Consider the following 17,642-nt stretch of genomic DNA (forward strand, 5'->3'; position numbering starts at 1 on the left):
ATACAACAAAAAGATTTGTTTTAAAGAATGAAAAATAATATAAAGATGTTTTTGAGTGTTTGGTTAGATGTGTTTGCAGGAAACTGGGGTATGCATGCAAGTTTTTCATTATAGTGTTTAGCAGCACATTTTAATCATCAGTTTTTACTTTGTTAGGTGCAGCTGAGCATGTTTTACGTGGAAAGGTGCTTTATTAATTAAATTGTATTGATGTACGTGCATTATTTGTATTGTATAGATTTTGTTTTTCCACTATTAAGTGCTCTTGTGTGGTATAATGCACAACTGTTTATGTATTGTGTCATGTGAGGCACTTAGAGCCCATTATATAGGGAGTTTGCACAATATGAGTGCAATATATTATTATCATGAAATCATCATTATCATATTGATATTGCTATCGAGCGCCTGTCTTTCCCAGGCCAAGCAGCGGTCAGCAGACCTGGCGGACACGGTGGCAGAGTGCAGCCAGCGTCAGCGTGAAGACCTGTGGGAGTCATTGCGCCGGGCGTGCACCGACGTTCTCCTCGACGACAAAGTAGAGGACGACGAGGCGGCGGAAAGGGAAAAGGTGGGACTGGAATGACTGGACAACACAACCAACACCTAGCGTACATGACCTGAGATTGTCGTCTTTGTTTTTTTTTGTTTTGTTTTGTTTTTTTGTTGTTGTTTTGTTTTGTTTTTGCTGCCCCATCATCTGCACCGTTTCAGTGGCATCACTCCCACGCCGCTCATTTAGATTCCCCCATACACGGCCACACCCGGGTTCGTCCGTTGCAGTTCCAGCGTCGGCAGTCCACAGGGAACCATCGATGTTAGGTTGCCAGGGCTGTCTTTCTTTTTGTTTTGTTTTGTTTTTCATCTCTACTTCACAGAACGAATAATGACTGGTGTGTTTCCATAAAATCTTCTAGACTTAACAAAAAAATTAAGGACTGGTATGTTTTCATAAAATCATCAAGACTTTACAGAAAATTAAGGACCAGTGTGTTTTTATAAAATCTTCTAGACTTCACAATGTGTGTTGATGCGACATGCTGTGTGTCTTGATGTGTCGATGCGACAAGAATGTATTTTGATGCGACATGATGTGTGTCGATGGGAAATGATGTGTCTTGATGTGTCGATGCAACATGATGTGTGTCAATGAGACATGATGTGCGTCTTGATGTGTCGATGCGACATGATGTGTATCTTAATGTGTCGATGAAACATGATTTGTATCTAGATGTGTCAGTGTGACACGATTTGTATCTTGATGTGTTGATGCGACAAGAATGTGTCTTGATGAGACATGATGTGTCTGAATGCGACACAGTGTCTTAATGCCACACAATATGTGTTGATGCGACACGATGCATGTTCCCCCCTCCACAGAAAAGCCATCACCACGCCTTCCTGGACTGCCTGGTGACCCTGTCTGCTGCCACAGTGCAGCAGGTGGGCGTGTCCCTCCCTCAGGCCTTCGTCGACACTGCCGCTCTGCTGCATGGTGAGGGGGGAGGGGGATGTGGGGGAGAAGAAGGGGGGGAGGAGGATGGATTAAGTGTTTTGTAGGTTTGTCTTAAGTAGGGTTTTTTTTGTGTGTGTTTTTTTTTTTTTTTTAGTAATTGTGACAGTTTTGTGTTGACACGGTCGAGCATTTCTATGGTTTGACAGTCCTGATATGGCTCTGTGCGGTTGGCTGGATATTTATAACCAACAAGAACGAGGAGGGATTAAGTAGAGTCAGAATGGAAGGCATGTGAATAGAATTTATATGTGTGGATTGTTATGTTGAGAAAGTATAACAAAAGAGGGATTGGGTAAGAGTCAGATTGGAAGGCATATAAATAGAGTTTTAATTACACATACTTAACCGTGACCCAACTAGTGCAGACTCCGGCAGGGGTCTGACATTCCTGTCCTGTGCAAACTACTATCCGCCTATGCAGAGAAAACGAAAGTACTACGGCCGATAACCTCCCGGAAGTTAGTAACCTCCCCTTTGTCCCCCTGGCTAGCGCCCTCTTTTTCCGGCAGCCATCATGACTCCTGTTCCTGTGCTCTTCATACGGCTAAGTTTTTTCGTATTTTTTGCCTGTCTCTCGATTCTCTGGCGTTCTTGTGTTTTTGTCAAATTATGTCTCCAACCAGGTCACATAATTATGTAGCTCGATTGGGGAATCGTGCTAAAATTAAGGCGCGATCGCAACCGATTCGTGTTTTGTGGAGAAATATAAACTGTATAACAAAGGAGGAACATTGGATAAGAGTCAGAATGGAAGGCATATGAATAGAATTTCTATATGTGGATTGTGTGTTAAAAATCATAACAGTAAGAATGACGGGCGCAATAGCCGAGTGGTTAAAGCGTTGGACTGTCAATCTGAGGGTCCCGGGTTCGAATCACGGTGACGGCGCCTGGTGGGTAAAGGGTGGAGATTTTTACGATCTCCCAGGTCAACATATGTGCAGACCTGCTAGTGCCTGAACCCCCTTCGTGTGTATATGCAAGCAGAAGATCAAATACGCACGTTAAAGATCCTGTAATCCATGTCAGCGTTCGGTGGGTTATGGAAACAAGAACATACCCAGCATGCACACCCCCGAAAGCGGAGTATGGCTGCCTACATGGCGGGGTAAAAACGGTCATACACGTAAAAGCCCACTCGTGTGCATACAAGTGAACGCAGAAGAAGAAGAAGAAAACAGTAAGAACAATGATTTAAATCATGTGGTGCTGGCACTGCTGCTCTGCTGCATGGTGAGGGTGGAGGGGAGGGGGGATGTGGGGGAGGAGAGATTGGGCCGAGTCAGAGCGGAAGACATGTGAACAGAAATTCTTTGTGTCGGTGTGGATTGTTAAAACTTGAGAGAAATCTTAACAAACAAGGGACTGGGCAGAGTCAGAACGGAAGGCATGTGAGTCGAATTTCGATACAGTGTGTGTGTTCCTTTCTCATCAGGCGTGCTGCCGACGTTACCAGACGAGCTGGATGCCGTGAAGCACCGTCTGGCCCAGGTGTTTGAGACATGGTGGAAACAGAACTTACCTGGCCGGGAGGAGGTTGTCGCCAACACCTTCGTCTACTTCCTGAAGCGCAGTCTGTCGAAAAACACGGTGAGCGGGTGTGTGGAGTACAGAGATGCCAACTGTTACGATGTAGCCATTTTGGGGGGGGCTGGGGGAGGGGGATTTCCGCTCAATTGCAGTTTGTTCCGACATTATGCCAACGTCAAAAATGTTTTGTCGGTGATTGATAAAGTAAAGCACAGCTGGGAAACATCTCACCTGAAAAGTAAAATGATGAAATAGATTAATGAAATTGAGGAAGAATGTCTCGCCTGAATTTAGATTTGGAAGTAAACTAATGAAACTGCAGTTCTCATCCAGTGGACAGTGATTCATGCAAGGGGCACTCAAAATAGCATGCGTTTTGCGCATATTTCTTTTGCGATGATTATAAGTTTTAAGAGGTTTTTGTTTTGTTTTTGTTTTTTGTGGCATACATTACAACATGTGTAACATAAGGACAAAAAAAAAAGAAGAAAAAAAGAGCACATACATAGCATATATGATGATGAAGCTCATGTCATTATTTCAAATATTAAAAGTGTGTTGCACATGTATCGATTGTTCTTTTGATTTTAAGCAGACAAAACCTAGGGAAGACAACCTGCGCACACTCAGAGGAAGGGAAAGAGGAAGGAAGGGATTCAGACTGAGGGAGAGAGCGAGAGAGAGAAAGAGAGAAGAGAGAGAGCATATTACAAGAATAATTACATATGATAATGTCTTGTCACAAATGATAAAAATAATGATTATAAACAAAATTACTTATATTGGAGAAAAAAAAAAAAGTAGGGGGGGGAGGGAATGGAGTCACTGTGCATAGATCTTCTTCTTCTTCTTCTGCGTTTGTGGGCTGCAACTCCCACGTTCACTCGTATGCACACGAGTGGGCTTTTACGTGTATGACCGTTTTGACCCCGCCATATAGGCAGCCATACTCCGCTTTCGGGGTTGTGCATAGATCAACATCTATTATAAGCCAACATGTAAACAATGATGGTATTTTAAAAGTTTTCAAATTTTGTGATGAAATGTACCAGTATGACCCCTACCTGTGTGGCTTTTAAGGCCAGACACTAATAATAGTAATAATAATAATAATGGATACTTATATAGCACACTATCCAGAATTCTGCTCTAGGTGCTTTACAAAAACGCTTTGTTAACATGAAACATTGCATCTATGTTACATACACACACCAAAATATGACCCCCCCCCCCCCCCCCCCCCACACACACACACACACACACACACACACTGCGTACATACATTTTAACAAAACATGTGTATCTAACAGCTACCCTAACACATACGCACACATAGGCAGGCACAAACATACATAAACGCACGCGCACACAATACACATTCATATACATGCATGTAGTTATGTACACATACATATATATGTGTACATACGCAGTCAAGACACTACAGTCAAACAATGACTCCTTTTTTTTTTTTATCTATCTCTCTCTTTCTTTTTCTTTTTTTTTTTCTTTTTTTGTGTGGTTTTTTTTTGTTTTTTTTGTCTACTAGGTGTATCATCACTTGTGGATCACAAAAAAAGTTATCTTAGATTTCTGTGAATACCCGTTGTGATGGAAACAAATCAAAATGGCCACCAAACAATGTATCAAAGAAATCAGGTTTGTGGTGCATGCAAACATTTTTTGTTATGTGGACTTGATACACAATGACATCTTCATTTTCACTTGAGATTGTGTTGATTCTTCAATTATTGTATTTTTTATGAATTTTTGCAATTTTGGGTATTGCGAAATCCTCAAAATTTACAATGGGTAAAAACATTGGAACCACTATGAATAAAACCCAGAGAATATTTTCATACATACTCACGACAAACTTTAATAACATGTTATAAAACAATCATGCAAAGTCTCATGGTTGTAGGTTTACTCATCATTGAGCCAGTCCAAGGTATGTTGTCAAGGCCAGAAACTTGATGACTTGCGTCGAAATTGAACAAAATAAATGCTTCCGTGATTCAGCAAGCAATCTTTATTGGCAATTTTTTTCATTGTTCATGACATCTTTTCAGTGGAAAAAACTTATGCATATGATAGAAGAGATGTTCAAGAATCCAGCATCCATCAAAAACCCAAATCATGAAACATCATCATTTTGGTCTCTTTTGCACTGCCGTGTCCCCCATTAACTCACTCAGTATGGCCAGTCCTCTCTTCTCCTCTACACAGACCCCTCGGATGTCCAGTGGGTGTCTTAATGACCCAACCTTTAGCTTCCGTCGTCAGAATTGTGGTATTCTTTGTCAACATTCACCTCTTCAGTTATAAGAGCCTTCCGCTTGCAATATTTTGATGGTGGTAATTGGGGTGAAACGCTGTTAACGTCTTCTCTTTCGCCGTTCGTATGGAGAGAGTTAACCCAATCAGCCTGGGAGAGTTTACAACCTCAGCAGGCGTCCATGCCATGTTTGATGCAGGGGGGGGGGGGAACGCACAGAATATGCTGTTTTCCCTCCAAATTACATGTAAACACATCGGAAAATACTGTAGAAGTAAGTTTTCTTTCCTTGCGGTTCATGCACATGTATGATAGTCCGTTGTGTCCGACTATGACCATCAGAACAGCAGAAGAGGCAACTACAGTCCCAACTATAGTATCTGGGCTAGATTTTGATTATAATGGAGAGTGTATTGCCCCAAGTTACACCCCCACTTTCTGGGCCAAGAGGGTTTTAAAACAGTCAGTGCCACAATGGTTCCCAAAGGCCAACTAGCCACCAAGGCTGCAGCACTAAGAGCCAGTGCAGTCTTGTCTAGTTTGAGAGTCATAGTCCTCCACAAATGACCAGGCTGCGGATGACTTCCCTTTGCAGTGGAGGAACCGTCAGTCATACAACTGTCGCTTTGCTGTTGGCCCAGCTGGAAACTTACATCAGTCTCTGGTAAAAGCTGAGTGTTGAGCCTATGTAGGAACGTGAAAACTGTTTACTTCTGATGACACTTTTTTTTTGATTGATTGATATGGATATTTATATAGGGCCTATCCTCGGTTGGAGACCAAGCTCTTATTGCTTTACAAACACGGGGTCATTTGCACAACAGGCTGCCTACCTGGGTAGAGCCAGCTGACGGCTGCCATTGGGCGCTCATCATTTGTTTCCTGCGTCATTCAATCAGATTTCAGGCATGCACACATACACACTCAGACAGACGTGACATTTTACGTGTATGACCGTTTTGTTTATTTACCCCACCATGTAGGCAGCCATACTCTGTTTTGGGGGTGTGCATGCTGGGAATATTCTTGTTTCCATAACCCACTGAATGCTGACATGGATTACAGCATCTTTAACGTGCGTATTTGATCATCTGCGTGCGTATACACATGAAGGGGGTTCAGGCACAAACAGCTCTACACATATTTTGACCTGGGAGATCGGAAAAATCTCCACCCTTTACCCACCAGGCACAGTTACCGAGATTCGAACCTGGGACCCTCAGATTGAAAGTCCAACACTTTTACCACTTGGCTATTGCGCCCGTCATGAAAACTTTACTTTTAATGTGACGAATTTCGACGCCAGAGCAGTGCTCAGAAGCAGGGCTCAATGAGTTAAGATTATGTTGAAAAAATCTGTCAATTTTCTGTTTTTAGGTGTCGGACATAAAGTCAGTGTGGCGACTTCACTCAGTGCTGACCCTGGTGAACATGGAGGCTGCCAGTGCCACAGACCTCAAGAACCTGCTGGGGCGGTGCTGTGCTGCTGCCCACTACATCAAGAGTGATGAGGTTGGTGTCAGTGTGTGTGCATGTCTGTCTGGTTAAAGCGTCGGACTTTCAATCTGAAGAGTTGTACATGCTGTTCTGCTGCCCGCTACGTCAAAAGTGTTGAGGTTTGTGTCAGTGTGTGTGCATGTCTGTCTGGTTAAAGCGTTGGACTTTCAATCTGAAAAGTTGTACATCCTTTTCTGCTGCCCACTGTGTCAAAAGCGATGAGGTTTGTGTCAGTGTGTGTGTTTATGTCTGTCTTCAAACTGGGGAGATGTACATGCTTTTCTGCTGCCCACTGTGTCAAAAGCGACGAAGTTTGTGTCAGTGTGTGTGCATGTCTGTCTTCAATCTGAAAAGTTGTACATCCTTTTCTGCTGCCCACTGTGTCAAAAGCGATGAGGTTTGTGTCAGTGTGTGTGTGTTTATGTCTGTCTTCAAACTGGGGAGTTGTACATGCTTTTCTGCTGCCCACTACGTCAAAAGCGATGAGGTTTGTTGTCAGTGTGTGTGTTTATGTCTGTCTTCAAACTGGGGAGTTGTACATGCTTTTCTGCTGCCCACTACATCAAAAGCGATGAGGTTTTTGTCAGTGTGTGTGCATGTCTGTCTTCAAACTAGGGAGTTGTACATGCTTTTCTGCTGCCCACTACATCAAAAGCGATGAGGTTTGTTGTCAGTGTGTGTGTTTATGTCTGTCTTCAAACTGGAGAGTGGAACATGCTTTTCTGCTGCCCACTGTGTCAAAAGCGATGAGGTTTGTTGTCAGTGTGTGTGTTATGTCTGTCTTCAAACTGGGAGATGTACATGCTTTTCTGCTGCCCACTACATCAAAAGCGATGAGGTTTTTGTCAGTGTGTGTGCATGTCTGTCTTCAAACTGGGGAGTTGTACATGCTTTTCTGCTGCCCACTACATCAAAAGCGATGAGGTTTGTTGTCAGTGTGTGTGTTTATGTCTGTCTTCAAACTGGGGAGCTGTACATGCTTTTCTGCTGCCCACTACATCAAAAGTGATGAGGTTTTTGTCAGTGTGTGTGTTTATGTCTGTCTTCAAACTGGGGAGTTGTACATGCTTTTCTGCTGCCCACTACATCAAAAGTGTTTTGGTTTGTTGTCAGTGTGTGTGCCGATGTCTATCTTCTCCCCCGTGGGGATGTCGGGGGTCTTTCAGTGTACAGTTGATAGCATCCCTTCCTTCTGGAAATTCTGTGCTAGGAATTTCCTCTTTTCTATCACTCTTTTTGTTTCTGCCTTTTTTTCTTCCTTCACTGTTGTCTCCTTTTTTCTGCATTCACAATTTATTCCTCTTTCTTTTTTCAAGCAAGCCTTTCTCTTTCCCACAGTCTATGATGTACTATCTGTGCTGTTTTGCTCTGGCGATTAGGTAGTGAGATGTAAACACTGGCATGGGCACTAGCTGCCCATTCTGCAGTGTTATTTGCCTATATGGTCTTTTTTTATGTATTTTTGTTTGGCTTTGAAGTTTGTTTTTTCCCTTTATTACATTTTTTTGTAATCTGGGGATGAAGAATTAAGCGGAAGGGCTGGTGTCCTTAGCATGGCCTGGTCTCATCTGCCATAAGAAGCTAAATGGTTGGGATACTGTGTCATGAACTGTATTTTGTGGGTTTGTCTTGTGTGTGTATGAGTGTTTGTGTAAGTGTGTATGTCTATGCATGTGCGAGTAAGAGTGTGTGAGTGAGTAAATGTATGTGTGTGCGAGTGTTTGTGTGCAATGGCGTGCATATGAATATTCAAGCTGAAGAGAGGTCCAAACTATGGTGTGTGTGTGTGTGTGTGTGCACGTGCACACACGTGTGTGTGTGTGCCGTTGTTCATCGATTTTACATCGGTTCACAAAGAGTGATATTAGACCAAAGAAAACAAAAACGTGTGTGTGACAGGGGAGTGAGTGGGGCTGTGGGAACGGCGGGATATGATGAGCAGGGATCCCCGAAAACGGAGTATGGCTGCCTACATGGCGGGGTAAAAACGGTCATACACGTAAAAGCCCACTCGTGTGCATACGAGTGAACGCAAAAGAAAAGAAAAAAGAAAAGAAAGATGAGCAGGAGTGTGTGCATGCATATTCAAGCAGAGGAGCTGTACACCCACTGTGCTGTTTCAGGGTCGGCGGTTCCTGGGCTACGTCTTCACAGTCAACACAGAGCTGGTGGACTGCATGCACCGTGCCATCAAAAACCACATCCCTTACGCCCCCAAGTCAGTCGCTCCCTGTGATGCTTGTCTCAGTACTGGTGGTGTTTTGTTGTTGTTGCTGGCTTTTTTTTTTTTTTTTTTTTTTTTTTTTTTTTTTTTTTTTTTTTTTTGCTGCCCCATCATCTGCACCATTTCAGTAGCATTACCCCCACGCCGCTCATTTAGATTCCCCCATACACGGCCACACCTGGGTTCGTCCGTCACAGTTCCAGCGTCGGCAGTCCACAGGGAACCGTCGATGTTAGGTCACCTTGCTGGCATGTTTTGTTTTTGTTTTTTATCAGCAGGTGAGTAGTTAAAGAGTCAGACTTTCAATCTCAGGGTCCTGGGTTTGAATCCTGGTTATAGTACGTGGTGGGTAAAGGGTTGTGATTTTTCCCATCTCCCAGGTCAAGAGATGTGCAGACCTGTTAGTGTCTGAACCTCCTTAGTGTGTATAAGCATGCAGATCAAATGCGCACGTTAGAGATCATGTAATCCATGTCAGCGTTCAGTGGGTTATAGAAACAAGAACAAAACGGAGTATGGCTGCCTACATGGCGGGGTAAAAACAGCCATACACGTAAAAGCCCACTCGTGTACATATGAGTGAGCATGGGAGTTGCAGCCCACGAACGAACGAAGAAGAAGAATCCTGGTTACAGGCGCCTGGTGGGTAAAGGGTAGTGATTGTTCCCATCTCCCAGGTCAACATATGCGCAGACCTGCTTGTGACTGAATGCCCTTCGTGTGTATGCGCATGCAGAAGATCAGACATGCACGTTAAAGATACGGTAATCCTTGTCAACGTTCGGTGGGTTATGGAAATGACATACCCAGCATGCACCCTGCCACCCCACCCACCCCGTACCCCCTGCCCTCCGCCCCCCTCTGGAAAACAGTGTGACTGCCTACAGGGTGGGAATAAATACAGTCATGCACATAAAAAGCCCACTCATGTGTACAAGTGAACGTGGGAGTCGCTGCCCACGAACAAATAAGTACTGGTTGGTTTTTTTTTTTGCTTGTTTCTTCGTATTAGTGTTATTGTGGTGGGTTTTTTTGGCTTTTTTTGTTGTTGTTTTTTTTGTTTTGTTTTTTAATATAGGAAGGTGTCTTTTCATCCACTCAGGTCACACGTCTGGTGGGTCATACATCAGATGAAGTTTAAAAGTTCTTGTTATATTGTTCAGTATTGCTTTTGCTGCTTTGTTAAACTTAAAGATTGACGATGAAAAAATCCCAATGCCTTATAATTTGTGTTCATGTTCTCACCCACAAGTAAGTAAAGAATGTTCTTAAAACAGAATATATATGTATAGGTATAGATATATCTTTTTCTTCTTTTTTTTAAGTGACAAGAAAAGATATTTATGATTACATCTTATGTTTCCTCCTTTCCCCAGCAGTGTTGGAAAGAAAAATGTATTGTCTTCAGAGGCGTTTGTGTGTGTTTCTGTGTGTAAAATTGTGTGTGTGTGTGTGTGCAGGTATGTTTTGTATGTGTGGTATCATGTCAGCTGTGTGTGTGTGTATGTTTTGTATGTGTGGTATCATGTCAGGTGTGTGTGTGTGTGTGTGTGCGTGTATGTATGGTATCCTGTTAGCTGAGTGTGTGTGTGTGTGTGCATGTATGTGTGGTATCCTGTTAGCTCTGTGTGTGTGTGTGTGTGCTTGTGTGTGTGTATATGTATGTGTAGTATCATGTCAGCTGTGTGTGAGTGTGTGTGTGTGTGCATGTATGTGTGGTATCCTGTTAGCTCTGTGTGTGTGTGGGTGTACATGTGTGTGTGTGTGCATGAATGTGTAATATCCTGTCAGCTGTGTGTGTGTGTGTGTGCATGTATGTGTGGTATCATGTCAGCTGTGTGTGTGTGTATGTTTTGTATGTGTGGTATCATGTCAGGTGTGTGTGTGTGTGTGTGTTTTGTATGTGTGGTATCATGTCAGGTGTGTGTGTGGGTGTACATGTGTGTGTGTGTGCATGAATGTGTAATATCCTGTCAGCTCTGTGTGTGTGTGTGCATGTATGTGTGGTATCCTGTTAGCTCTGTGTGTGTGTGTACATGTGTGTGTGTGTGTACATGAATGTGTAGTATCCTGTCAGCTCTGTGTGTGTGTATACACGTGTGTGTGTGTACATGTGTGTGTGTACATGTATGCGTAGTATCCTGTCAGCTGTGTGTGTACATATGTGTGTGTATGTACATGTATGTGTAGTATCCTGTCAACTCTGTGTGCATGTGTGTGTGTGTACACATGTGTATATACCTGTATGCGTAGTATCCTGTCAGCTCTGTGTGTGTACACGTGTGTGTGTACATGTATGTGTAGTATCCTGTCAGCTCTGTGTGTGTACACGTGTGTGTGTACCTGTATGCGTAGTATTCTGTCAGCTCTGTGTGTGTGTGTAGGTCATGTGTAGTATCCTGTCAGCTGTGTGTGTGTGTACACGTGTGTATATACCTGTATGTGTAGTATCCTGACAGCTCTGTGTGTGTGTGTGTAGGTCATGTGTAGTATCCTGTCAGCTGTGTGTGTGTACACATGTGTGCGTGTAGCTGTATGTGTAGTATCCTGTGTGTACCCCCAGCACTCTGACTGAGGTGCCCTGTGTGCAGATCGTGGCTGGCGCTGTACGGAGATGTGTACCTCAGAGCCTGGCAGAAAAGCAGTGGAGAAATATGCCAGGTGAGCGCAGTCTGTCTCTTTTGCGGAATTTTGAACGCGTTTTGTCACCACCCGCCGTGGCGTAGCGGTCAGCGTCGCGGACTGGCAGCTGGGAGAACGCAAGTTCGATCGCCACCACAGGTTTGGCCAGCTTCTGCCCAGAGCATGCTGTGGACCCAAATGGGAAGACTGGGACCACACACAGTCGAGGGTCATTCTCTTCACAGATACGTCTTTGGGAGTGTCGCTCCAATTTCCTGACGAACAATGCAGGTGTCTGAGTTTCTCAGCCTGGTTGATGCCAGGGATATGTCATGAAAGTATGATAAGAGTTCAGCTATAGAAACTTCAGCTATAAGAGTACAGCTATAAAAGTACAGCTATAAGAGTACAGCTTTCTCAAGCAGTCCCCAAACCCTCCTCCACTACACCTTGAGTGGTGGTCTGGGTGCTAGTCATTCGGATGAGATGATAAATCAAGGTCTCATGCGCAGCCTGCGCTTAGCACTAATAAAAGAACTTGCAGCAGCAACACGGTTGTAGAATCCTGAAGAAAAATTCAGTTTGATAGTTAAACAATTTCACTTGCACTTGCAGACAAAAGAAGAAGAAAAAAAGAAGAAAAGAATACCTATGGGGATGCACTGTGGCAACACGCTGTGTTCATGGAGAATAGTAAGAATTTTCGTTAGGTGTGCTTGACTATGTGTGTATACATATGTATGTGTACATAACTACATGCATGTATATGAATGTGTATTGTGTGTGCGTGTGTTTATGTAAGTTTGTGCCTGCCTATGTGTGCGTATGTGTTAGGGTAGCTGTTAGATACACATGTATGTTAAAATGTATGTATGCAGAGTGTGTGTGTGTGTGTGCGTGTGTGTGTGTGTGTGTGGTCACATTTTGGTGTGTGTATGTAACATAGATATAATGTTTTATGTTAACAAAAGCGTTTTTGTAAAGCACCTAGAGCAGATTTCTGGATAGTGTGCTATATAAGTATCCATGATTATTATTATTATTAGAGAAATGTGTTGTGGCAAAAAGAAACACACTGCAATGAAATACAACACAGTTGCACTCCAATTTCATGCCACACTCTCCCCACACACTGCAGAATCTGTTGGCAAAAAAGTAGTACAATACAATACTATAGACTGGTTTCATTTCAATAAAGGTGGTAGCGAAGGAAGCAGTGGATGGTGACAGAATTTTTAAGACACTTATCTGCCAGTACAGTGTTCATGAGTGTCTGGTATTGATTCCATCTCTACCCCCGAAAACGGAGTGTGGCTGCCTACATGGCGGGGTAAAAAACGGCCATACACATAAAAGCCCACTCGCGTACATGCGAGTGAGCGTGGGAGTTACAGCCCACGAACGAAGAAGAAGAAGATTCTATCTCTCATCCTTTCTGCTAATTTTGACTGGGAAATCAAAATGAGTGTCTGGTCATTCAGATAAAATGATGATAGGCGCAATAGCCGAGTGGTTAAAGCGTTGGACTTTCAATCTGAGTGTCCCGGGTTCGAATCACGGTGATGGCGCCTGGTGGGTAAAGGGTGGAGATTTTTACGATCTCCCAGGTCAACATATGTGCAGACCTGCTAGTGCCTGAACCTCCTTCGTGTGTAAATGCAAGCAGAAGATCAAATACGCACGTTAAAGATCCTGTAATCCATGTCAGCGTTCGGTGGGTTATGGAAACAAGAACATACCCAGCATGCACACCCCCGAAAGCGGAGTATGGCTGCCTACCCATGGCAGGATAAAAACGGTCATGCACGTAAAAGCCCACTCATGTACATGCGAGTGAATGTGGGAGTTGCAGCCCACAAACGAAGAAGGAGAAGAAAGAAGAAGAAGATAAAATGATAAACGGATGTCCCATGTGCAGCTTACACTTGGCTCACAGGAAAAGAACCCATGGCAACAAAAGTATTGTCCTCTGGCAAAGTCCTGTCGAAGAAATCCAGTCTGATTGGTACACAAATATATATATGCATGCATTCAAGGCTTGACAAAGCACGTTGAGTGCATTGCTGGTCAGGCATCTCCTTAGCAGATGTAGTGTAGCGTATATGGATTTGTCTGAACACAGTGATGCCTGCTTGAGAGACTGACACAGAAATGTCAGCATATGACGGTGGTAACTTCTGTTGCAGAAAATCGAGAATGACTGCATTCAGGATCTCATGAACCATGCTGTGCATGCTGGCAGGGAAGGGCCGCAACCCATGAGCTCAACTCTTTTCAGGGTGAGTTAAAAAAAAAAAAACCAAAAAAAACCCAACTCTTGCAGTTTCCAGTTTTGTCTGTCTTTCTCTTGATGTTTTTTTTTGTTTTTGTTTTTTCCCCCAGTCTGCGTAATGAACCGTCTCTGAGTGAATTTCAAATCAGTATCAAGACATGTTTAATTTGCTGAGCTTTCTCTTCGTGACGTCAATGTTGTGTGTAAATGTGGATGGTCGTCCATGAGTGAGTGTGGCTTTAGTGCACGAATCATGTGAGTGGTACTGTGTACAGCGCACTGACTTTCGTAACATGAGATGCATTGGAGATCCTATAATCCATGTTGGCATTTGGTGGGTTGTGGAAACAAGAGAATACCCATCAGGCACCCCCCCAAAAAATGGGAATATGGCTGCCAATATTGCAAGTTAAAAGAAAAAAAGAAAGGGTCATACACGTAAAAAGTTGCATGTCTGTCAGTGTGTGTGTGTGTGTGTGACTGAAACCTGGCTGAACAGATGACAATTTATAAATGATTCATTGTTGTTTATTATCATTATGTTGCATAAATCTTATGAGTGGTAGTGCGTGCAGTGTATTGGATTGGACCACTCAAGATTACATACTATGTCAAAATTATTGTTTAAAGCCTACCTCTTTCCAGAATAGCCTTCCCTTCCCCGTCTCCTCGCTCTCGGGTCTACAGTTTCCCAGGCTTTCTATTTCCATACATAAATACATTTTTGTCTTTCATTCCTTAATCCTGTGATTGTACAAACGACTGCCGTGTAAGTGCTTTGATTTTTCGCTGCACAAGAGAATCGGTGCTAGATAGATGCTTATTGATGTCATGTTTATGACGATGACAGGTGATGCACCAGTTCCATCGACAGAAGAAGCAGAGAGGTGTGGACGCCATGTTGCTGAGGCTGTACAACCCCATCTTGTGGAGAGCTCTGACTGTGAGTTACCTGCCTTTCAGTTTAGCAGGGAGATAATTCTGTAATGTAAATCATGTTGGCTGTACAACCCCATCTTGTGGAGAGCTCTGACTGTGAGTTACCTGCCCCTCAGTTTAGTGGGGAGATAATTCTGTATTGTAAATCATGTTATCAAGGCTGTACAACCCCATCGTGTGGAGAGCTCTGACTGTGAGTTACCTGCCCTTCAGTTTAACAGGGAGATAATTCTGTATTGTAAATCATGTTATCAAGGCTGTACAACCCCATCGTGTGGAGAGCTCTGACTGTGAGTTACCTGCCCTTCAGTTTAACAGGGAGATAATTCTGTAATGTAAATCATGTTGGCTGTACAACCCCATCTTGTGGAGAGCTCTGACTGTGAGTTACCTGCCCTTCAGTTTAACAGGGAGATAATTCTGTGTTGTAAATCATGTTGGCTGTACAACCCCATCTTGTGGAGAGCTCTGACTGTGAGTTACCTGCCTTTCAGTTTAGTGGGGAGATAATTCTGTTATGTAAATCATGTTACCAAGGCTGTACAACCCCATCTTGTGGAGAGCTCTGACTGTGAGTTACCTGCCTTTCAGTTTAGTGGGGAGATAATTCTGTAATGTAAATCATGTTGGCTGTACAACCCCATCTTGTGGAGAGCTCTGACTGTGAGTTACCTGCCTTTCAGTTTAGCAGGGAGATAATTCTGTATTGTAAATCATGTTGGCTGTACAACCCCATCTTGTGGAGAGCTCTGACTGTGAGTTACCTGCCTTTCAGTTTAACAGGGAGATGATTCTGTAATGTAAATCATGTTACCAAGGCTGTACAACCCCATCTTGTGGAGAGCTCTCACTGTGAGTTACCTGCCCCTCAGTTTAGTGGGGAGATAATTCTGTATTGTAAATCTTGTTGGCTGTACAACCCCATCTTGTGGAGAGCTCTGACTGTGAATTACCTGCCCTTCAGTTTAACAGGGAGATAATTCTGTAATGTAAATCATGTTACCAAGGCTGCACAACCCCATCTTGTGGAGAGCTCTGACTGTGAGTTACCTGCCTTTCAGTTTAGTGGGGAGATAATTCTGTAATGTAAATCATGTTACCAAGGCTGTACAACCCCATCTTGTGGAGAGCTCTGACTGTGAGTTACCTGCCCTTCAGTTTAACAGGGAGATAATTCTGTATTGTAAATCATGTTGGCTGTACAACCCCATCTTGTGGAGAGCTCTGACTGAATTACCTGCCCTTCAGTTTAACAGGGAGATAATTCTGTATTGTAAATCATGTTGGCTGTACAACCCCATCTTGTGGAGAGCTCTGTAAGTTACCTACCCTTAAGTCTAGTGGGCAGATAATCTTTGTTCGCGGGCTAGGCCTCCCACATTCACTTGTATGCACGGATGGGCTTTTACTTGTATGACTGTTTTTACCCACACCACGTAGGCAGTCATACTCCGTTTTCAGGGGGTTGCATGTCAGGTTTATTCTTGTATCCATGAACCATCGAGCGCTGACATGGTTTACTGGATATTTAACGCTCATGTTTGATCTTCTGCATGCGTGTACACACGAAGGGGGTTCAGGTACCAGCAGGTCTACACATGTTGACCTGGGAGATAAAAAAAATCTCTACCTTTTTTTTTTTACTCACCCACATACCAAGACATGTGAACAGAGAGAAGGTGACAGAGACTGTTATGCTAATGAGGGTGCATTGATTGACTGACTGATGTGTGAACAGAGAGAAGAGGTCGGATATTGTTATGCTAATGAGGGTGCATTGATTGACATGTGAACAGTGAGAAAGGGGCGGAGACTGTTATGCTAATGAGGGTGCATTGACTGACTGACTGATGTGTGAACAGAGAGAAGAGGTCGGATATTGTTATGCTAATGAGGGTGCATTGATTGACATGTGAACAGTGAGAAAGGGGCAGAGACTGTTATGCTAATGAGGGTGCATTGATTGACTGACTGATGTGTGAACAGAGAGAAGAGGTTGGATATTGTTATGCTAATGAGGGTGCATTGATTGACATGTGAACAGTGAGAAAGGGGTGGAGACTGTTATGCTAATGAGGGTGCATTGATTGACGTGTGAACAACGAGAAAGGGGGCGGAGACTGTTATGCTAATGAGGGTGCATGGATTGATTGACGTGTGCAGGTACCCAACACGGAACTGCGGGCAAACAGCGCCAGTCTGTTGCTGGATGCTTTCCCCTTGCAGGATCCCAACGCCACTGCTGAGGACACTGACCTACTGATCCAGAAACAGTTTGACCTCATGCAGGTAAACTCTCTCTCTCTCTCTCTCTCTCTCTCTCTCTCTCTCTCTGTCTGTCTGTCTGTCTCTCTCTCTCTCTGTGTCAGTCTCTCTCTCTTTGTTTCTCAATCTCTGTCTGTCTCTCTGTTTCTCTTTATATCTCTCATGTATAGTTACTTCATTTTCATTCATTCATTTATAACTGGTCCTCTCTTTTTTTTATTTTAATTCATTTATTCTTGTACTCTCTCTTTTATTCGCTTTCGTTTTTGTTTTTGGTTTTTTTGTTTGTTTTTTGTTAATGTTTTTTTTGTGGGGTTTTTGGGTTTCTTTCCAGATATCTCTTTATATATTCTCTTCATTTTCATTCATCGGTTCTAGCTCGCTCTCTCTCTCTCTCTCTCTCTCTCTCTCTCTCTCTCTCTCTCTCCCTCCCTCCCTCCCTCTCTCTGACTCTCACCTCTCTGTCTCTCTCTGTCCCCTCTCTCTCATCTTCTGCCCC

The 17,642-nt window shown here is 43.5% G+C and overlaps 1 protein-coding gene across 1 annotated transcript in view; it reads left to right on the forward strand.

Moving 5' to 3' along the window:
- LOC143276683 (condensin-2 complex subunit G2-like) overlaps positions 1 to 17,642 on the forward strand; it is a 57,027-nt gene that overhangs the window by 1,880 nt on the left and 37,505 nt on the right. Inside the window, exons 3-11 of the mRNA XM_076581318.1 lie at positions 422 to 571; positions 1,381 to 1,495; positions 2,952 to 3,106; positions 6,702 to 6,836; positions 8,945 to 9,039; positions 11,637 to 11,706; positions 13,854 to 13,946; positions 14,790 to 14,882; positions 17,042 to 17,167. Coding sequence (XP_076437433.1) covers positions 422 to 571; positions 1,381 to 1,495; positions 2,952 to 3,106; positions 6,702 to 6,836; positions 8,945 to 9,039; positions 11,637 to 11,706; positions 13,854 to 13,946; positions 14,790 to 14,882; positions 17,042 to 17,167 — 1,032 coding nt within the window. The remainder of the gene's footprint in view (positions 1 to 421; positions 572 to 1,380; positions 1,496 to 2,951; positions 3,107 to 6,701; positions 6,837 to 8,944; positions 9,040 to 11,636; positions 11,707 to 13,853; positions 13,947 to 14,789; positions 14,883 to 17,041; positions 17,168 to 17,642) is intronic.

This window comes from Babylonia areolata, chromosome 32 (genome assembly GCF_041734735.1).
Source record: "Babylonia areolata isolate BAREFJ2019XMU chromosome 32, ASM4173473v1, whole genome shotgun sequence".
NCBI lineage: Eukaryota > Metazoa > Mollusca > Gastropoda > Neogastropoda > Buccinidae > Babylonia > Babylonia areolata.